Source organism: Saccostrea echinata, unplaced genomic scaffold (genome assembly GCF_033153115.1).
Source record: "Saccostrea echinata isolate AGI-Se365-2 ecotype Australia unplaced genomic scaffold, CSIRO_AGI_Sech_v1 ptg000009l, whole genome shotgun sequence".
NCBI lineage: Eukaryota > Metazoa > Mollusca > Bivalvia > Ostreida > Ostreidae > Saccostrea > Saccostrea echinata.
Window position 1 is genome coordinate 29,825,101 of NW_026889758.1, and position 22,095 is coordinate 29,847,195.

At 31.9% G+C, this 22,095-nt stretch overlaps 1 protein-coding gene across 4 annotated transcripts in view; it reads left to right on the forward strand.

The window, feature by feature from the left end:
- The window catches only part of LOC133182191 (FERM domain-containing protein 5-like), a 41,273-nt gene extending 24,612 nt beyond the window's left edge, over positions 1 to 16,661 (forward strand). Inside the window, exons 3-17 of one of the 4 annotated variants that reach the window (XM_061316936.1) lie at positions 285 to 327; positions 1,704 to 1,782; positions 2,000 to 2,097; positions 4,122 to 4,242; positions 4,512 to 4,599; positions 5,657 to 5,745; positions 5,927 to 5,993; positions 6,381 to 6,407; positions 6,839 to 6,874; positions 10,635 to 10,723; positions 12,025 to 12,102; positions 12,229 to 12,297; positions 12,504 to 12,598; positions 13,354 to 13,392; positions 14,994 to 16,661. In XM_061316936.1, coding sequence (XP_061172920.1) covers positions 285 to 327; positions 1,704 to 1,782; positions 2,000 to 2,097; positions 4,122 to 4,242; positions 4,512 to 4,599; positions 5,657 to 5,745; positions 5,927 to 5,993; positions 6,381 to 6,407; positions 6,839 to 6,874; positions 10,635 to 10,723; positions 12,025 to 12,102; positions 12,229 to 12,297; positions 12,504 to 12,598; positions 13,354 to 13,392; positions 14,994 to 15,709 — 1,734 coding nt within the window. In that variant the 3' untranslated portion in view covers positions 15,710 to 16,661. The remainder of the gene's footprint in view (positions 1 to 284; positions 328 to 1,703; positions 1,783 to 1,999; positions 2,098 to 4,121; positions 4,243 to 4,511; positions 4,600 to 5,656; positions 5,746 to 5,926; positions 5,994 to 6,380; positions 6,408 to 6,838; positions 6,875 to 10,634; positions 10,724 to 12,024; positions 12,103 to 12,228; positions 12,298 to 12,503; positions 12,599 to 13,353; positions 13,393 to 14,993) is intronic. The other 3 variants (XM_061316938.1, XM_061316937.1, XM_061316939.1) reach the window with 3 other exon arrangements.
- The last annotated feature ends 5,434 nt before the right edge of the window (positions 16,662 to 22,095 follow it).

Here is a 22,095-nt window from a genome sequence, read left to right on the forward strand (position 1 = left end):
AAGTAAATATTTGATTTTTTTAGCTAACAGAAATGAATTCATGGCCCAAGGGATCATTTCACATTAATCCTGATGATGCTATGGGGTTTTTTCCAGCTTTTGATGTTTAATTAATGGAGAAAACAATTTTAATTCATTTAATGAAAGCTGTTTCATTAAGAGCTAGAATTTAAAATGTTTAAAAGGAACACTGCATCATTAAAAACAAGCAACTTTTTAAAAATATGTATTTACAAATAACTTCATAACAGCTATTTATACTGTAATCTTTTTTACTTTTTCAGCATTGGTTGGATCCTTTGAAATCTGTATATAAACAGCTGAAAGGTAAGGCTGGTGTGTTGTAGTTGAGTCATATGCTGCAGCTGTTACCAACATTTTCTTTCATCCTTTTCTATATAAATTTGTGTATATATTTAGGGGATTGTCCTTATTTGACTTTAGAAAAGTACATTGGTTTTTAGTTGTTTGGGGTTTTTTTTTTATATAATTTCTATGTAAACTAATGACAGGTGATTTTTATAACAGTTGTACAGTCTGCATAATTTTAAAGCCCAACCCAGAAGTCTGATTTTTTTTAATGTGCATCATGGTACTTTGACAGCACTACCAGATAAAACATCATGAATGCCAAAAATAATTAATTTCCATGGAAATGGAATCACCAGATCTCCTAGCCTTTCAGGAGTGATATTATGAAGGACATCCTGGGATAAGAAGGAAGGAGCTCTGACATTTACATAAAAGCAGGATACTTTATGTCCAATCTCTCTCTTTGGAAAAATAAATTATACAAACCAGTTCAAGGAAAATGTAGAAATATGATTCATTTCCTTAAAATAGAATTTGAGATGTCTAGAACAGACTGATAATTGTATAGTATTTTCCATGAGTTGTTTTCTCTAAGTAATCAAGTTCTTTGTCTGTATGAAAAAAGCACATGAATTACCAGTCTCTTCTTTCTGATGTTAATAAATGAAGTATGCTTTAAAGAGATTCTTTATGAGGGCTAATAACATGTAAGACAAGCTGGTATCAGTGTAGTTATTAGATTTTAAACACAATTAGTCTGTATGGATTTTATGTGGATGTACCTTATAAGTTCCACGTTCATTGAATTCTGAAGAGTATACTTGTACCTGTCATTGTTCGATGCTAATTAAATTGGTACTGGAAAATTTCTGAAATTTTTTCTTTAGAAGCATCTCATTAGTCCTTCAAGATTAAATTTTCTTAGAGCATTGGAGTCCTTTTTTCATGTTTTGACTGTTGATGAAAGGAAGATATCCTGTTGTTTTGAGCACATGAGTTGGCATACCTATCAATTTTACCAAAATTTCCAGTAAAAAAAAAATACTATAGTAATGAGGATTAAATGAGGGGGAAAAAAACGGTCGCTACGGAAGTGTAAAGAAACATATAGTGCCAATGGGAGAAATAGGAATTAAAGGTAGAAAAATTCACACTTGCATACTTCCCTTAGATTAAACAAAGGGAAAATTTCTACACATCAAAGAAGACCACCAAAAAAATGTTTTCCTCGAATAATTTTGTGGGGGAAAAAAGCCGATGAAAACCCTATAAAATGCCGCAATTGTCACAACAAAAGGGATTTTATTTTTGGATATGTAGAAACCAAATTTGCTGTCATACCCCCATTAAACTGAGCTTGATTGTTGACTTGATTGTTGACTTTGTTACAGGTGTAAATCCATGTGTTTTGTGTTTTCGAGTGAAGTTTTATCCTTCGGATCCTTCCAAGCTGCACGAAGAAATAACAAGGTATACCATGATTGCCAAAAGACAGAAGTTACTATGGAACAAAAAATAGTTTTAAAAAAAAATAAAATGGGGTGAAAATTTTACGGCATACAGTAATTGTATTGCTATAAGTGTGTTTCACTGAGATCTGTATTTGGATATGATTTTAAAGAATTAAGTACCAAGAATCAGCTTGACCATATAGGGATTTACATTCATTTTGATTTCTCTTCTCTAGATATTACTTGTTCCTACAACTGAGACGTGACCTTCATCATGGCCGCCTGCTTTGTTCACAGGCTGATGCTCTTGTTCTGGCAGCCTATATTATCCAATGTAAGTCAGATCTAGGTCAAAGTTTTAATAACATTATAAACAAGAGGCCCAGGGGCCACATCGCTCACCTGAGCACTATGGCTAGGAAAAAACAGAAATCAGTTCAGTCTTAAAAGGTTGAAAAGTTTGAATAAAAAAGTGGTTCGGGGGGAGGGGGGGTGTCATAAATTGAACAAATTTGAATCTACAATATCTGAGGATGCTTCCATTTGAATATGACCAATCATGGCTTTGCTGCTCTTGAGTAGAAGATTTTTAAAGATTTAACCTATGTATTCCTATATGAAACTTTGATCTCCCATTGTGGCCCCACCCGACCCCCGGGGGTCATGATTTGAACAAACTTGAATCTACACTACCTGAGGATGCTTCCATGTAAATATGACCAATCATGGCTTTGGTGTTCTTGAGAAGAAGATTTTTAAAGATTTTCCTATATATTCCTATGTAAAACTTTGATCGCCCATTGTGGCCCCACCCGACCCCCGGGGGTCATGATTTGAACAAACTTGAGTCTACACTATCTGAGGATGCTACCATATAAATATGACCAATCATGGCTTTGCTGTTCTTGAGAAGAAGATTTTTTAAAGATTTTTCCTATATATTCCTATGTAAAACTTTGATCGCCCATTGTGGCCCCACCCGACCCCCCGGGGTCATGATTTGAACAAACTTTAATCTACACTATCTGAGGATGCTACCATATAAATATGACCAATCATGGCTTTGCTGTTCTTGAGAAGAAGATTTTTAAAGATTTTTCCTATATATTCCTATGTAAAACTTTGATCGCCCCCAGGGGTCATGATTTGAACAAACTTGAATCTACACTACCTGAGGATGCTTCCACATAAGTTTCATATTTTCAAGCACAGTGGTTCTTGAGAAGAAGATTTTTTAATGATGCCATTAATTTTTCACGAATTCTTAATTATCTCCCCTTGGAAAAAGGCGTAGCCCTTCATTTGAATAAACTTGAATCCCCTTTACCCAAGGATACTTTGTGGCAAGTTTGGTTGAAATTGGCCCAGTAGTTCTGGAGAAGAAGATGAAAATGTGAAAAGTTTACAACAACGACGACGCCAACGACAACGATGACGACGACAGACAACAGACAAATTTTGATCAGAAAAGCTCACTTGAGCCTTTGGCTCAGGTGAGCTAAAAACAATAATGTAGAAACAGAAGAGAAAGTTAAGTGTGTCTGATGTGACTGGTAAGTGGTTTTCTCTGGTTTTTCTGGGGACTGGTCCTGAAGTTGAAGAATATATTAATTTGTTCATATGGTCATGAGTCCATTGACAGATATTCTGGGTTTGTTTCTTTATAACTTTTCTCATGATAATCCTACAATTTTCGAAGTTGGTATGTTGTTTTAGTGTGTTAGATCTTATATAGCCTACTGTAAACCAGTTTTTATTTGTGTGTGAGAAATATCTGTGAGTTTCATGACCTTAGCTACATTAACTCACAAATATTAATCACAGTGAACCATTTATTTCGGTTTTATTGAAGAGAATGTTTCCTTGGTTGTGAAAATTAATTGTCGCGGATTGATTTCAAACTGACAAATTGCGAATAAAAGATGACACGAATATTAGTTGGTTTACAGTATTATGACACAAATTTGTATATCAGCTAGGGGAGCTAGGCTAGATTATGAAGAATTGAGTTGAGAGATTTCTAGCTATTACAAATTCAGTTGAAAAAGAGAAACTCATAAGGACTTTTTGAAGAAAAAAAAAAAGACTACAATATATATATATATATATGAATGTGATGGATCAGCATTTATAGTTTCATGTATTCATTTTTCAGGATAAAAAATTACTTGTGTCAACAATATAATCAGCATCAAATAAAATGTTTTAATTTTTGTATATCAATTTGTTTATTCTCCTTGGACGTGTAGTGATTTAAAAGATTTTTAAGAGAAAAAATGGATCAAATTTAAATCTTGGCAAAAAAAAATTCATGCTTTCAAAATTGAAGCCTTATTAATCGAATTTTGTGTTTGATAGCTGAGGTGGGGGATTATGACCCAGAGGATCACCCCCCAGGCTATGTGTCAGAGTTCAAGATGCTTCCAAAGCAGAATGCCAAAATGGAGGAAGAAATCATGGAAATTCACAAGACCCTAGCGTAAGCACTACAAAACATTACAGTAAATATCTGGCAAAAGAAAAATATTAGACAAATCTTTATTTATAGATTAGAATATAAAACAACTCCCTGTTTATAAATAAATTGAAATAAAATATGATTTAAAGTAAGTAAATGTTATATAGTTACAAACATTTCATTAGTTTCACTCTGAGAGGCAGCTTATGAAGATACAAATCTGACTTTGTAGCTGGGATCAAGTAGAGAGACCCATAAGTCTCTATATAAGTCACGGTATTCTTTTATAGAGGACAGGTACCAGCAGAAGCTGAGGCCAATTTCCTGAAGAAAGCTGCCACCCTGGACACGTATGGGGTGGACCCACATCAGGTGAAGGTAAGAAATGTCACCAATTTTACCCTATCTCAGTAAGCTAGCAATTTTACACTATCTCAGTAAGCTAGCTTAGAAAAAGAAAAAGATTAAAAGCGATTAAAAGGTTTTTATTTTGTTTCTAAATTTCTTGCATATTAAACACAATTATATTCTTATAATATATTTTTATTATTATTATTTTACCATTTAATTGGCTTGAAAAACAGTCATAATAGGTTCTTAAATTTCTTGAAAATTCAACACTATTACAGAATCTGTATAATGTATATATTCTTATTACATATTATCATTTTACCATTTAAATTAGCTTGAAAAACAGTCATAATTAGGTGATAAAACTTGTTCTTTACATTTTGACAGGTTATGCTTTCATTTGGACAGAATTTTTCCTTCATTTGGGTGGAGAAAATAATTTCATTTGGGCAGAATACTCTTTTATCAAAAGGGTGAAAAAGTGGTGATTACCTGTGAAAAACTATAGAAAACAGCTGATCATGAGAATAAATAGATCAATTAGACTTTGATGTTAAATAAATCAACTCTACGTATATTTAAGGAATGAAGCTTATTTTAACCTATGTTATACGATATAACATAACTTGGGGCAGTTTACGCTTTATAAACCGCAAAGGGGAGATAATCAAGAAAAGGCAAAATTAGGTTGGGATCATCAAAATAGTGTTCTCAAGAACCACCGGGCTAGAAAAGGTGAAACTTATGTGGAAGCTTACTGTGGTAGTGTAAATTCTAAATTATTCATATCATTACCCCCCAGGGATAAGGTGGGGCCACAATAGAGTATTAAATTTTTACATTGAAATACATAGGAAAATCTTTAAAAATCTTCTCAAGAACTACTGGACTAGAAAAGATGCTTTCTTGTGCAAAAAGATACAAAAGTTAAACCCAAAATAAGAGCTTTGCTTGACCAGAATTAACACCTATGATGTCAGAGCAATGGCGTGTAGAATTGCCAAAATGTAGAAAAATGTTGTGACAAGGTGATCCTGTTTCATGTACTGCATGACTTATCCAGTGATAAACCATTGTGTTTTAGGATCAGAAGGGTGTTTCTCTTTATCTTGGTGTCACACATCAAGGCATTATGACTTTTCATGGAAGTCGCCGAACACAGCTGTACAAATGGTAAGAAATAGTGCGCTTCAAATTTTTTATTACAACCTATGTTCATTTTTTCCAAGTAAAGATATCTGTTTATCTAAAAAAATTCCATTAATGTATACAGGAAATTTTACAAATGACTTGAAAATTACCGGTAGTTGTTAATTTATAAGGAAACTTTTTCAAAAAGATTATAAATTTTCAGGAGCCAAATTAAGAAGATGCCTACCTATGAAGGAAAGACATTCATCTTACATGTCAGTGTTGCTGAGGTGGGTACTGAATTAGAGAACTAGGCAAATGATTCTCTTAATAATGGCAGAGTTAAAATTTAAAGCCAAGGGAACTTGAGATAAATATGTATTAATAATTACTTAATATTCCAATTACCATGCATTTCATCACTATTTCAGGATACTGTATACAGGGTTATTTTTGCCCTGTGTTATTCACACTTGCAAACAAATTTGCCCTATTTTAAATTTGCCCAGTCATAATTCTGTTTAAGATATTATTCTGTTTTCTTTTTTTAATTCGCCCCGTTTTAAATTTGCCCATCTGTGAGTAGGGCGAAAGGGGTGAAAATAAAACAGGGGCAAAAATTTCCCTGTGTACAATATATCACAGGATAGTTTTTATTTTTTTTTTTTGCATTGTAGGATGAAGATCAAGCAAATAACAAAAAGGTAAGTTACTGAGTCAAACACACAAAAAAATCCCTAATCATAGATAAAGATACCTCTTTGCTGACATCATTAGTTTTTAGTTCATTTAGGGATTGTACAATATTTGTACTAACTCAGCTGACACACAAAAAGCTCTGTAATTAAAAAAAAAATGAATGTAAGTCTAGTATCAGTACAATTAATATTTAGAAGAGATTTGGGGATGACAATATTTTACCATTTTTAGGCAAAAGTTATGAAAAAAAGACAGTTGCAAGGCAGCTTGTTAGGGTATTGTTTATTATACCAGAAGTGGACCATATTCGTTCCCACTACATATTTACTCAAGTCACAATTCATTCTTCTCCTCTGTACAGTTTGTTTTATCTAATGTTATAAAAACAAAATTAATTGTATTTATTTCCAGAAATGATGAATTTGTTATATTTTAGCGTAACCTCTCATTTATATGTACTGGACCCATTGAAGTAATAACTTTGATTCACTTTTAAATGGAATAAACAGAAACATGTATTTTTTATGGTGCTTGTGGTTATTTTGTATAAATATGGAGTGGTTCAAAAATATTATACTTCATCTACCATTATTTATTTTGTATAAAATCTGCTCTAAGTAACTGGTTATGGCATTCCTGTACAGGTCAAAAGTACAAGAAAATTTAGCTCTATTATTCTTTAGTACCAAGTAGTATCTAGACATGCACAATGCTGTATTATGCATTATAGCTGGGATCAGGGAAGTGCATGGCATTAGTGTATATTTATACAAGTGGGATGTTTTACTTTCATAAGTTTTGTTGATTAATTATTACTTTAAAAAAAATAAAAAAATATATATAGTATAGAAAAGATTTCAATATACAGTTGAACTTCGGTATCTCAAATGATTTAAATATTGTTAACATAAAAACAAACTGATATTTAGAAATTGCTGTCAAACCATGTTATCTAGAAATCAAGGGGACTAAAAAAAACTTCAAGATATCAAGGGTAAAATACATAAAGAATCAGTGGTTGGGATCTCCAAATGGCTTTGACATATCCATGGTATTCAAGATATCAGTGTTCGAAAATTATCAAATAAGAGATGACTCTTGACTCGTATTTTAAAATATATAGCTTCCTCATTAACTTGGTATATGTATATATAAGGATGATGTTAACCAGAATTCATAAACTCTTTTTGTACGCAATGTATTGATAAATACATATTACATAATATATTGGTAACATTAACCAGAACTGTTAAGTGTATAAGTGGAATTATTATACCCCTTGCAACAAGTTGCGGGGGGCATAATGTTTTTGACCCATCTGTCAGTCAGTCAGTCCTGTTTTTTTGTCAGTGCAACTCTTCTTAAACCGCTGCACAGAATTTCGTTAAACTTTGCAGATATTTAGGACACAGTGTATAGATGTGCATATTGCCAGGAAATTCTGATTCCATTATTTTTCTGGTAATTTCGTCACTTTTCAACTTAGATTTTTTGCCATATCTTGAATTTAGAGATGAACAGTTTGTCAGCTCAAATCCTCTTAAACCACTGCACAGAATTTCGTCAATCTTTGCAGATATTTAGGACACAGTGTGTAGATGTACATATTGTCAGGAAATTCTGATTCCATTATTTTTGCCCTTAGAGTTTTGGCTATTATTGAAGAAACTTTCCAACTAGGTAATAAGGAAATCCACTAGAATCAGCTTTTGTAATGAAATCTTATGTGAAATATTTTATGACCTTAAAAGACCCTTATTGATTTTTAGATCAAAATACCGGTATTAATGATTCAACACACACATACATAAAATCTTGGATAGAAGTACTGGTACACAAAAAGTTCTCAACTCCCCTCAAATCAGTGCTTTGCCTTAAATAATTTCATAAGTACAGTATATAAACAAATTAATTTATATGACGTCATACTACGGCATAATTTTGTTTCCATCAATTATTTAAATATGTAAATTGTCATACGTTGGACATGGACTTACACACATTAAGAAATCAAAATCACTGAGGAATTTAAATAACAGTTTGTCAGCATAACTCCTGCACTGAATTTCCTGAACTTTATATGTATTTCAGACATTATCAAGTAATGTGCAGATTTGTATATTACCAAGAAATTTTGATTCCATTATTTATCTGGAAACCTCAGCCCAATTAAATTTGTTACATATAAAGATTTGAATGACCTTATATGCAAGAAGTTTTGATGTGATGATCTTTTGCAAGTAATGCCCCTTTTTGAATTATACTGTGTATTTAAAGAGCACCTCACCATTCATTATGTGTTGCATTGTCAAGTTTTGGGGGAGTGTGGGGTATGTGAGCTTGCTCACTTTTTCTTTCATTTGCGAGATGCAAATACAGCAATAAATCTCTTTAAAAAAATGGTATTTAAATTTTAGTGAGAAGTAATTTTAGCGATTTTGTGATGGATAGAATGATTACAGTAATTACCTTCAATGTGGGAATGAATTGTTAGTGATAGTCAATTTTAGCAATCTCAGCATCCTCGCTAAAAATACCAAAATTGAATCCCTGCTTAAATTTCTGCTTAAACGGTATATTGGTCTAAAATGGTCTTGCAGCATGTGAGACATATGGAATTGTACCAATACTTTTGTTGATATAAACTTCAAAATTGTGTCCATACCCCTTTAACTGTGGATGAATAGGTATATATATGTACAATGTAAAGGAGATGTTAACATAAGGCCATTGCACTCCCAAAGGTAAAATATGGGTTAACTCAGATCACATTGACACAGAGATTATTTATCTTACGACCATAATGTAGGTAACCTTATATATTTTAAAATGGACTGTGACATCATAGAAGTTAATGCACAATAAGAATAAAGTGTGAAAATGGCATCAAACTCATTACTACTACATTTCTTCGAAATTTCGAGTGATCATTACCTCTACATTTTATCTATAAAACAAATGGCGATTACAACTTATTACAGCTACATATTTGAATCTGCCAGCAATGGCACAGAATATGAATTCTATTCAGGCCGGAAGGAGAATAACAACATGAGTCGGAAAAAAGAACTGAAAGTGAAATATGAAAATGGTGAGATTTCCAGACGGCAGTATAGATCAAGCAAATGGCTCTTCAAAGCTCTACCAATTTTGTGAAGACTGAGTTTTATCCATGAACAGTTTTCTGTTTTAAAACTTTCTAAAATTTTTATTAAAGTAAAAAAAAAAAAACAAAATTTTTAAAAAGTCAGAAAAAACATCCTGCTTAAAGTCCTACATTCACCTCCCAAAGGTGAGCAGGATAAACTGGTCTTACACATATATATGTTGAACTTTAAATCAATCTGTACATGCAAAAGCCACTGGTTAACAAAAGAGGCAATGTAGCGGTAATGTATACTTTTAAATGTAGCGGACGTAATATAACCTTTTTTGTAGCGGTAATGAGTATGTAGTGGTAATGAAAATTTTGAAAATGTAGCGATAATGATATGCACCCCAAAATAATATGGGTCATGTAAATCCAGATTAAGATGATCCTAAATAACCCAGTGTGACAGGCCCCTAGATATCATAAACATCTCCTTTCTGGATACATCCGTGGCATATCTGACATCAGATAATTTACACATTTAAATGACTGTGAAATGTTCAGATTGACAAAAGGGTAGTTTAGACGTCAGTTAGGTTCAGTATGTAGTAACAACTTTGTTATTGTTGGGTGTAACTTGTATAAAAACAGCAAATTTAATTTCAAAGAGTACTTCCAGTTGTTTCAGTAAGCTTTGGTTATTAAAAAAATATATATATATTTTACTGTTTATTCTTTAACTGCTATTGAAAAGCTTGTACTTGTTTTAAATTTTATAACTATTATTAGGCCATCTTTAAAAAATTTTGTTTGCCCTCTCCCAACTGACAGGCTAAAAATGGCCCGACTCAAACTTTTTTTAACCTCCAGGAAAAGATAATTTTTTTCCTTTTCATTCCTGAATTTTTTCATTCTGTCAACAAGTATGTTGAAATTTTCTGGAAGAAAATTTTTTCTACCTACCAACCCAATATATTTACCCTGAGTTGGGAGAGGGCAAACAAACATTTTTCTTTAAGATGGCCTTATGATTTTTGTTGTTGTTGTTTTTTTTCTGTTCATGTACAAAAAAGATTGAGAATTTTAAATTCCAAGATAACATTCAGTAGGTTATTTTTCCATCTCTGCATTTAATTGATAGAAGCAGAAGCCAATAGGATACAAATGTGACACCCTTGCTGCTTGCAAATATCTCTGGAAGTGTGCCGTTGAACAGCAATTGTTTTTCACGTAAGTTTAAAACTTCTTTAGTCTAAAGTGTATATTGTACCAATATGAAAGTTCTCCCAATTTTTTAGCTCTACTGGTCAGAGATCAGAAAAGCTTATGTGATAGTTAAATGTCTGTCATCAGTCCATCTGTCTGTCTTTCTGTCTGCCTAGCTATCTGTCCATCAATTCATCTGTTCATCCATCCATCTATAAACTTTTCACATTTTCAACTTCTTCTCAAGAACCACTTGGCCAATTTTAACCAAAGTTGGTACAAAGCATTTTTGGGTGAAGGGGAGTTTAAATTGTTAAAATGAAGGGCCAAGCCTCCTAACAAGGGAGATAATAAGAAAAGAGAAAAATAGGGTGGGGTCATTAAAAAATCATCTTCTCCACAACCACTGGGTCAGAAAAGTTGAAACTTACCTGGAAGTTTCCTGAGGTAGTGTAGATTCTAAATTGTTCAGATCATGGCCCCTGGTGGTATACAGATATAACAAATTACAGATATAGTGAAGTAACTTTTTCTCAGGTCCCCAGAACTTTGCTATAACGGAGTTTTACTGTATCAATCATGATTTCTCTTGAAATACGGCTTGTTTAGAGGATTTTAGGACTACTTAGTAAATGAAATGGTTTTCTTATAGAAAAAATTAATGCTGAGAATGTGATAGATTTTTTCTGTAAATGGTGAATTGTAAAGATGATACTAGTAATTTTTTAATTAAACTTTACAGTAATATAGTGCCCTGTTCACACGGAGAGTTTAATTCGAATTAAATGTAAGTTACTGCGAATTAAATTTGATCCGCGTTCACACAGAGAAATTAATGCGAATTAGTTTAATTCGAATTAATTTACTACACATTGAATTACTTCACATTAGCTCCGTGTGAACGCTAAGCAAAGCTAATTCGAATTAAATTTTGATGCATGCATAAGGGAAGAATTAAGTCACAAGCCACATGTCGATGGTCAAATATAGGTACTTGTGCTATTTCTGAGTGGAAAACAAAGGAAAATTATGTTAATCACTAAAATGTGTACAGACACTCTGACATTATGTCAAATGTATATCTGGCACAATATGACGTGATTTGTAAATGACATCATAATAGACTCACTGAATAGCCTTGTTGTGGAAATAAAATTATAATTCGCATTAGTTTACTTCGCATTAGCTGTCGTGTGAACGCAATTTAATTTGCATTAGTTTAATTGGCATCATTTTACTTTGCATTAATTTACTGCGAATTAAACTCTCCATGTGAACAGGGCATAAGAAAAAACATCTGCAATTCTTTCAAACATACATTACAGGTTGCAGAATTCGGCCCATCCACCCAAGCTACGATCAGGACACAGCCTGTTTTCCAGAGGCTCAAAGTTTAGATTTAGGTTTATTATTAATGATTCTTTATTTTCTACATCAGTGATAATCTTGGCTTTAAAGCAACACATACAAAATGCTATTGGACCATATCGGTACAAATTGAAATTGATTTTTTTCCTCCCTTTTTTCAGTGGAAGATGTCAGAATGAAGCTTTTGCTGCCAGCGAGGAGATCAAGAGAAATGAACCTAATTTCAACAGGTCAGTTTGAACAAACGTATAGTGTTGAAAACGAGGAGTGAATAAAGTTTAATGTGCTTCAACAAAATTATAGACTTTTGATTGACATTTGGAACTTTTTGAATTTAAAAAAGTAAAGAAAAAAAGGGAGTTCGTATTTTCAGCTCTTCTAAATAGGTTTGTCTGCATTCTTTACCAAGTGACAGTGTTGATGTTTTAATTTTTAGAACCTCCTCCTTGCCAAACTATGGTAGAAAACCAGAGAGCAAGAATTCTCCAAACAAACACAAATCTATGACACTTGAGATTCCCATTAAGGAGGGTAAGTAGCCAGTGGGTAGAAGTTGCAGGACATTATTCTAGAATTCCTCTTACTGTTTGTAATTATGTCCTCTTGTCTTAATGTCTCCTTTGTTGTCTTTTTTAATAATTGTAAATCTCCATTATTCCTGATTGATTTTTTTTTTTTTGGTGCTATACATGTTAATTTTTCCCTTTCATTATTTGTAACCAAATTGTTGTACATAGTAATCATTGCTTGTTGCATGATAAGCATAAATGAGTTCTGGTAAAATGCTAGGATTATTTTTTTTAATACCAAGTTGCCTTCAAATGGTTGTTATATAAATAAAATGTTCAGAATGTCACATACTGGTCTGAGCTCACACAGTATTATTGCATGTAGACAGTAAGGAATGAACAGAGTTAAATTTTGTTAAAGAACAATAAAAACAAAGCATATTATAAGTTAATACCAAAGGTTATTTTTAATAAATTCTGCATTTAGTAAATGTCATGATTTAAATTTGATAGATACAGTATAATTATAATCTATGTCTAGTATTCATTTAAACGTTTCTCTCAGACTGCAAAAAAAGTCAGTTTGATCGCAAAGATATCAGTGACTTTCAAAATCAACCCTTTGCAGGCATAATGAAACTTTCCCTTCACTGGCTTAGCTTCTTTGCATTTGTTTAATATGTCATGTTATATTTTTCTTTTATGCATATAGCAAATAAAACAAGTAAGTAATGCAGTGTTGTGAGTAGGTTTACCATGTTTGCATGTTATTTGTAGATAAAAGAAAATACAGGGTTAACAAGGGGTTACGCAGGGGTAAGTGCTCAGCCCAATATTATTCTCTGAGTATTTGTAAGATTACTAGAGATGATACTGCATGTTCGAGATATTATGCATTAAAGCAGAAAGATGGTTTCCCCTAAACCTAGAATTGATGAAATCACTTAAAATATACATGTTTTTACAAATAATTGTTTTCACAAATGAATTTTTAGTCAAAAGCATTATATTTTTATTAAAACTATTGACCTTTCTTCCCACTTTAATGATTTCATTATCTTCTAGACATTTTGTTTCATACATGCACGAAGATTTTGAAAAACTCAAAATTACTGTAAAAAATTTGTTAAAACAAGCTTTAATGTATCATGATTTACAGTCTCTCCTTGAGCACACTCTGTTAATTGATTAAATTATCCTCAAATGTCTTTGGTCTCTAATTAAAATATAATTTGAAACTGATGTCATTTACAGTTACTCAGAGATGAGAAAGACATGGGAAAAAAATTTTTCTTGACTTAGCAAAATTTTGTACATTACAAATAGATACATAATACCTATATTAATTATGGTATGTACTCGCATGTAAGTCAGATTTTTTCAGTGTCAAATATTGATTCAAAACTCTTAGGCCAACATAAATGAGTACCCCAGTACATGTATTAGAAATATCAGTATTTTTCTGGATGACAAAATGTAGCATTTCCTTAAACTGCTTACAAATTTTAATTATTCCATTTTTGTTTAAAATCTATATTCTTTATTGTGTGTTTTACATAACTATTAAAGATCAAATATGGATGTTATACCCAAAATACATGTTGAAACATTCTTAAATACAATACAGGGTTGTCCCGAAGAATCGAAATAGCAGAGGACTTTAAAAAAGTAGAAGGGGGTATAGGGTTCCTCCCTACAGGGGTTCGTGGAGAATAACCAGGGATTACATCAGGGAAATTCCCCGGTCCCCGGGTCTTAGGGACAACTCTGCAATAGAATATTGATCTGAAATTAGCAACTCATTCTGTTAAAAAAAAAATAGTGCCGAGTTTATTTGGGTCAATATCTAATTCTTCCAAAATAATATGAACAAATATGACTGTCTTGTAAGCAAACTGACTTATATATGAGAGTATATACATTATCTGTCCCCTGTTTATTAATTGGTTCAGAAGATCAGTGTTCTTGTTCAAAATTTTTTATACTCCATTGCAGTAATAAACAAGTAATTTTGAAACCCAGTTATTTACAAATAACATGACTATGTACAGTCTCCTGCATTCACATCTATTCTACAAGTAGAGAAGGATTTTTTACTTTTTGCACAGCTTTGCTTTTAGTTTTGGAAGCAAGAATGCTTGCCAAAGGAAGGCACTGTTTGTTTTAGTGATAATACTTATCCTATCAAATGAACAGAAAATTCATAATGATATTTCGTCAATGTTTGCTTTGCATGATTTTAAAAATGTGAAATTTGTTCAAACTTTCTTCATATTTGCTTCTCCTTCTTAAGTTTTGCAGACATTGCTTTATTCTTAGATGTGAGATAGATTTATCTGCTTCTGGGAAAGTTTTGAATTCTGATTTACATTGATATTTAATTTCACTTATGCTTTTTATGTTTCATTTTGATTTAGAGTCTGCAGTAGATGTACCAAGCAAAGAACCAAGTATAATGGCAGATATCGTACAACAAGCCCCTGTCACAGCACCTGTAGCTACACCAGAGGACTCCATTGTGTCTGAAGTGGTAGAACCAGAGAAAATTACTGCCACAGAAACAGAACCACTTAAACAAAATGGCAGTCTGCCAGCTATAGTTCTCAACTCAGAGAGTGAGGAGATGCCCCCATACGAACCTAACCATACAGTGATTGAGGAACAATCACCAGTCAAGGAGGGTAAAGGTCATCAGGAGATTTCAGACAGTGATGAGGAGGAAGAGGTTAAAAAACCAAGCTTGGAGGAACAGCTTAAGGATTTGGAAGAGGAGATTGAGAGGAAGAGTAGCTTCTCTGGTTCTTATCAACCAGAGGCTGATGTACAAGAAGAAGTAATCCTCACCACAGTGCCCAAATCCAGCAATAACGTCCAGTCTTCACCGCACAAACAGAATCATTTGGGTACCTCCACAAAGAGCACCGCAGTGGAGCCAACCAGCACCGGCAGTGGCTGCTGTCGTATGTTCCTCTTCACTTTCTTTTTTGTGTTTCTCACCCTAACAGTCACAGCCATTGCTCTGTTGAGTTCTAACTTAGATCATCCATTGCTAACTCAACTCAGACAACACCTGCAGTTTGTCAATCCAGTGAGAGATTATGTCATGGACAGAATTAATTCATTCTTTTCCTAGGTCATAGGACTTTTTCTGGAGGTTTTCTCTAAACCATGCATTGCTCACCACTGAGGAAGCTAGTGTGGTTAATTATTCTACTTTTGGGTAGTGGGATTTTGTCTGTAAGACAAGAGATTACATATCTATATTTATGGCATATATGTGTAGGTACATAAACTGCAAATAAAATGGAGGAAATATTAGTCTGTAAGAGAAGCATTTCATGTATTTTTATGTTAAAACATTTGCTCCACTACATTTTATTATACTTTTTTTGCATTTTATGTTCATTTTTACAATCATGTATGTTGAATCTTTTAAGTAAAAAAAAGTGGATTATGAAATTTGAAAGGAAAAAAACAAGTGAAAATGACACTTCAGTGAAGTGAACTTAGAAGTTGTATTGCTATTTTGTAGAAAGGGTTAAGTGTGGCAGCTAAACCTTATGATTGAAATATCTTGTGTGTTACATTCATATCTTTTAATTTTTTTCCTAATGTTTTGTTAACTCTTTGTTATGTACATTAGAATCTATAGCTTTAATCAATTTCTCACTTTCAGCTTTTAATTCTAACTTTCAGTTTTTTAATTATCACAGACTTTAAGCTTTTTTATTCTCACTTCCAGTTTTTCAATGGTGTATCTCAAAGTCTCAGTTTTTCATCAGGTCTCAATGAGCTTGCCAACACTTTCTATCTTTTGAACTAAATCACCAGTTTTCAAAGTTTCCCAATTGTTTGTGATTTAATATTATTTTACATGAGTGGAAAAAATATTTATAGGTGCCAATTAAGAAATTTTAAATGTGGTAATAAACCATCAGCCCACTTGAGTTGTAGAAATGAATGTCATTGTTTATATATACATGTATATATGTTTTAAAAAAAGGTTGTCTTGATAAGCAAATATGGTCTTTCTTAATTTTTCTAAATCTTCAGCATTTCATTAATATTATTTCTTAAATAGATCGGGGGGGGGGGGGGGGGGGGGGGGGGGGTAATGCTTTTATATGCATTTTTTTACTGTCTGAATTCTTAATTATTTTTTTATTAAACCCATGTCTCTCTCTAGGAGTAAGAAAAAGACAAATACCTGTATCCTTTAAAATTTTTGCAAATTGTAATTTTGCAGTAAAATTATTTACTTCAAATGTCTATATATAAATTGCTTCTCTTTTCATATGATTAATCGACAGTTATGTTGTTTGTGTTTTATAAAATATTTTAAACCATTACTGTATGTAACTTGTACATTTTAAAGTAATATATTATAACTTTTAAAACTTTATATTTCATTGTATTGTTTTTGCGAGCTGGACCAATTTTTTTTTTTTTTTTATTGTGATTCATATTTCATTTGTTTTTCACTTGTACATATTTTTACTAGTCTCATAAAGGTGCATTAGTTAAAAAGAAGGATAATTTGAAAATTTTTGTTATAAAAAGTGTGATTGTAGTATTTACTAGATTTCTTAATACATGTACAGGTGTTCATAGTTTATATCAGCAGGTGTCACCTTGAATCTTTGGGTAAGAAAATGAAGTTACAAAAATTTAACCAGTTCAGAGGAAAATGCAGCATATCAACATCAAAATCTAAACATTTACACTTCAAACACTTCATTTTTTTTTTTTATGAAAACCTTGTAAAGAAAAAAAATCGGTATATTCTCCAATAAGTTGATAATTAGGCACATGACTTTTCAGGGCCCTTGGCAATGAATTATACTGTTAGCTCAATATCTGGAAGGAGACAGTTTTAAATCAGAGTCTAAGTAAAGAATGCCAATCTTTTGTACACTTGAGAATAGTATTGAAATTTTGTGTTTTTTAACTTGTTCATTTTTCATGCATGTGTGATAAATTTATCATTGTATGTCAGTTTTGTGCAATATGTGCAGTTAACCATATTTCACTACAAGCAGTGATGTGGTACATGTAAATTTTGGCCATTTAGATTTCTATTTTTAATAGAAATAAATTTCAATTAAAAAATTATTACACTCTTCAACAGTACTGTAAATCGCTAATACCTGGTAGTATGCTTAAGACAATAGTTTTCATTTGTATTTATTTGTGGGACCAAACAGAAAATGAAATTAAAAAAAGATATGTTCTGTTTATCTTGAAAACAGAATGAGTGAGTAAATTATCATGTAATTTCAACCAACCCTTCATTTTTTTTCATGTTGATAAAGTGGAGAAATTCGTTAACTAGTGTAGCCTTGTTTTACATTATTTTGCTCTTTTTCCATATGTGTTCAATGGAATGTGTTTCTTTGCTTTCTGCAGTACATAACATCAGCTGGGTTTTCTAGTTTTTCGCCTTTGTAAGGATTTTCGCTTGCTGTTAGTATTTCTCAGCTTTTCATGTACTTTAATTGTTTGTTAACTGTATATTTAGAAGAGTTTCCAGGAAAAGTCAGTATTTCTGTCTCTCACTCTGAAAGCAAAGAAGGTTCAAAATATTTGATTTGATTTGATTTAGAAAAATCTTATTAAAAAAAAATGTTGAAAGTATGTTTAATAGGTGGGTTAAAAAAAGGCAATAATTTACAAGAGATATCAATCATTGCATGTTGAATTAATGTGAGGAATCATCTTTTTAAAGTCAATTATCTCTGTAGTGTTAGAAAACAGAAATACAATGCTAAAGTGCAAATAAAGAAAGGCCAGTCTGAGAACAAATGCTATAGATATGCACTTCAGTAAAAATGGCAACTGTTATGAAGTTAAAACGTTTATCTCTTTGACCTAGTACATGTATATTGCAGAAAGCACAGAAGGAAAGCTAGTTTGGCATACATTTCTTGTTTTTCTGTAAAACCAGGGCATTGAATGGACCAATTTTTATGTGACAATAGTAAAATGCTTACTAAAATGGAAAGCATAATATGAATGTGAGGATCTTAACATTTTTATTACTTCATATTTTGTCTTGAACAAATCTATTAAACATAACATAAGACAATGCATGATTTTCAGTATTGGTTGTGGACCAGATATACAATAATGATACTGACTGTGTTGTTTTTAAGGATTCACAGCTTAAGGACTTAATAAACTGCATGTTGATGGGGTTTTTTTGTACAGTGATATTCAGTTGAACATTTGGTACTCGTTACTTGAAAGACATTTTTTTTACTGTCGAATGCTTTTAAAGGGATACCAGTATATTCATTTTTTATGACTCTTAAGCTTTATTTGTCTTAAAGTCCTTAGTATATTAATGTATCTATAATTATTGTTATATACATAATTATATGTGAAATTATGTGTAAGCTTTCTAAAATTTACATTGTACTTGTGGCTAAAACTATATTTATAACATAAACAGAATTTACATTGACCTATATAAACATGTTTACCACATTTTTTGCACTGTAAAATTACTGGATAGTGTTCAAAAAGGATGATATTTTATCAACTCTGACTGCGTGTTGTTTAGAAATGGTACTGTCACTTGTTTATACAAATGTCTGTGATTTTTCACTCCAATGTAAGATTATTTTGTTGCAGTAAGTTTGGTCTGAAATCTGCCATGATATGGAATTGGTAATTCTGACCATTTAATTAGTTGTATTGTTTTATTTTTTGTTTGCATAAATTTGAATAAAATGCATAATTAATTATGTTTGGTGGTTTTCCTCTTATGTGAAGGAAGTTCAGAATTGGTGAATCTTGTGACTCTTGAAGAAAATGCAATGATGCAGATGCAGTAAATCTCCATTATGTTGACAAATTCAAAGAGGAGCAAAATTAGAACAACAGTGTACGGTATAAGAACAAATAGAACCATTTATATATTATTTTACAATAATGTGACAAAGTATGATGTGAATTCTTGGCCAAGAAATACCTTGATTTACCGTACCTGGTGATGAGCAATTGCTTACTTTAGAATGAATTAACTTTTTTATTCCTGGTGCTGTTTGGGTAAAATATGTACAGAACATTCTTTAATGGATTTTACAAAGAACAAGAAATGTTTGAGAAATATATATGCCCCCCGCCCACCCCTCTTGTGACAATATTAAAATGGGAACAACTTTAATAGAATGTAATCATAATGAAAGCAGTTGGTCTACTATAAGTACAGGGACAAACATTATACTAAGCTTGATCTCTATCACACTTCAATATCGGGTAGAAGGGGTAAATGATTCATAGAGGGACTACCAGTGTACCAAATTTGATGTCTGTAAAGCAATGGGTTTTTAAGATATCTTCCAATGCCCAGATTGACCTTTGATGTTGTGACCTTTGAAGCAATAGGGGTTTATCTTATTTCGAAGGGGAACCAGTGTATTAAGTTTGATGTCTGTCAAGCAACAGGTTCTCAAGATATTGAGCGGTCAGTGTACCAAGTTTCATATCTGTCAAGCAAAGTGTTCTCAAGACACTGAACGGTCAATATATTTTAGGAATGACTCTAATTCTTGGCCAAACTCGAGTATAACCTGGTTTGGGTCAGTTTACGCTTTATAATCCACGAAGCGGATTATAAAACAGCGTAAACTGACCCAAACCAGGTTATACTCGAATAATTTGGCCAAGAATTAGTCATTCATTATAATTTAATTTCAAAATCATTAAATAACTATGGGTGTAAAATTTCGTTGCTTTTTGCCGCTCAATAATACAACCGTAGTAACGGAAGTGATGGGAAGCAAGGGGAGGTAAAAACTGATACACAGGCCTAGCAGCCTTGTTGTTTGTTTACATGTGGTAAGATCGAATTACTGTTTGAAGTTAAAGGAACATTTATTAAATCTGGAATTTTCCATGAATCCCAAGGACTGGAAATGAGAGGATTGTATGGATACAGATGATTCAGCTGGTTGTCGGGGGGGGGGGGGGTCCCCATACCAAACCAGGTTACACAGAAATAATTTGTGTTCCTTTTTGGATATTAACCAATCAGAAGCTAGAATACAAACAAAATTAAATTATTCCTGTGTCCAGTTTGATCTTTGATCTTGTGACCTAAAAAAGCAGGCCATCATCTACTTCTATTTTTAAAAGTGAACTAATGTACCAAGTTTGATGTCTGTCAGGTATAAAAAGGTTCTTAACGTATTGAGAGGACAACATATTACGATTGTAGTTTGACCATTGATTTTGTGACATCAAAATCTACAGTGTTCATCTACTCCTCATTATCAACCAATGTACTAAATCTGATACCTGACAATAAACGGTTCTTACATTGAGCGGTCAATATATTACTATGTCCAGATTGACTCTTGACCTTTGATCTTAAGAATTCAACATCTATAGCGCTTATCTACACCTCAGTGTCAACCAATGTACCAAGTTTGATGTTTGTCAAGCAAAGGATTCTTAAAATATTGAATGAACAATATCTTCGTACGTCTATTGTAGTTTGACCATGACCTTTGACATTGTGACCTCAAAATCTACAGTAATCACCTACTCCTCGGGGGGGGGGGGGGGGCATTGTTAATTGATGTCTGTCAAACAAAGGGGTTCAGCAGACACTGAGTGGTCAGTATATTCCTACGTCAAATTTAACTTTTGACTCTTAAAATCACCAGGGGTTGTTTACTTCTTAAAGGGAAACAATGTACAAAGTTTGACATCTGCCAAGCAAATGGTTCTCACGATATTGAAGGAACTATGGCATGTCAAATGTTGCAATATTCGATCTTTTCCATTTGTATTGTATAATTTTCTATTTGTATTGTATAATTTTCCATTTGTATTGTAAAAGTTTCCATTTGTATTCTATAATTTTTCATTTGTATTCTATAATTTTTCATTTGTATTCTATAATTTTTCATTTGCATTGTAAAATTTTTATTTGTATTCTATATTTTTCATTTGTATTCAATAATTCTTCATTTGTATTGTATAATTTTTTATTTGTATTGTATAATTTTTTATTTGTATTGTATAATTTTTATTTGTATTGTATAATTTTCCCTTTGTATTCTTTAATTTTTCATTTGTATTGTATTATTTTTATTTGTATTGTATAATTTTCCATTTGTATTGTATAATTTTCCATTTGTATTGTATAATTTCTCATTTATATTGTAAAATTATAGAATACAAATGGAAATTTATAGAATACAAATGGAAAATTATACAATACAAATGGAAAATTATACAATACAAATGGAAAATTATAGAATAAAAATAAAAATTATACAATACAAATGAAAAATTATACAACATAAATGAAAAATTATTGAATACAAATGGAAAATTATACAATACAAAGGGAAAATTATACAATACAAATGGAAAATTATAGAATACAAATAAAAATTATACAATACAAATGAAAAATTATAGAATACAAATAAAAATTATACAATACAAATGAAAAATTATACAACATAAATGAAAAATTATTGAATACAAATGGAAAATTATACA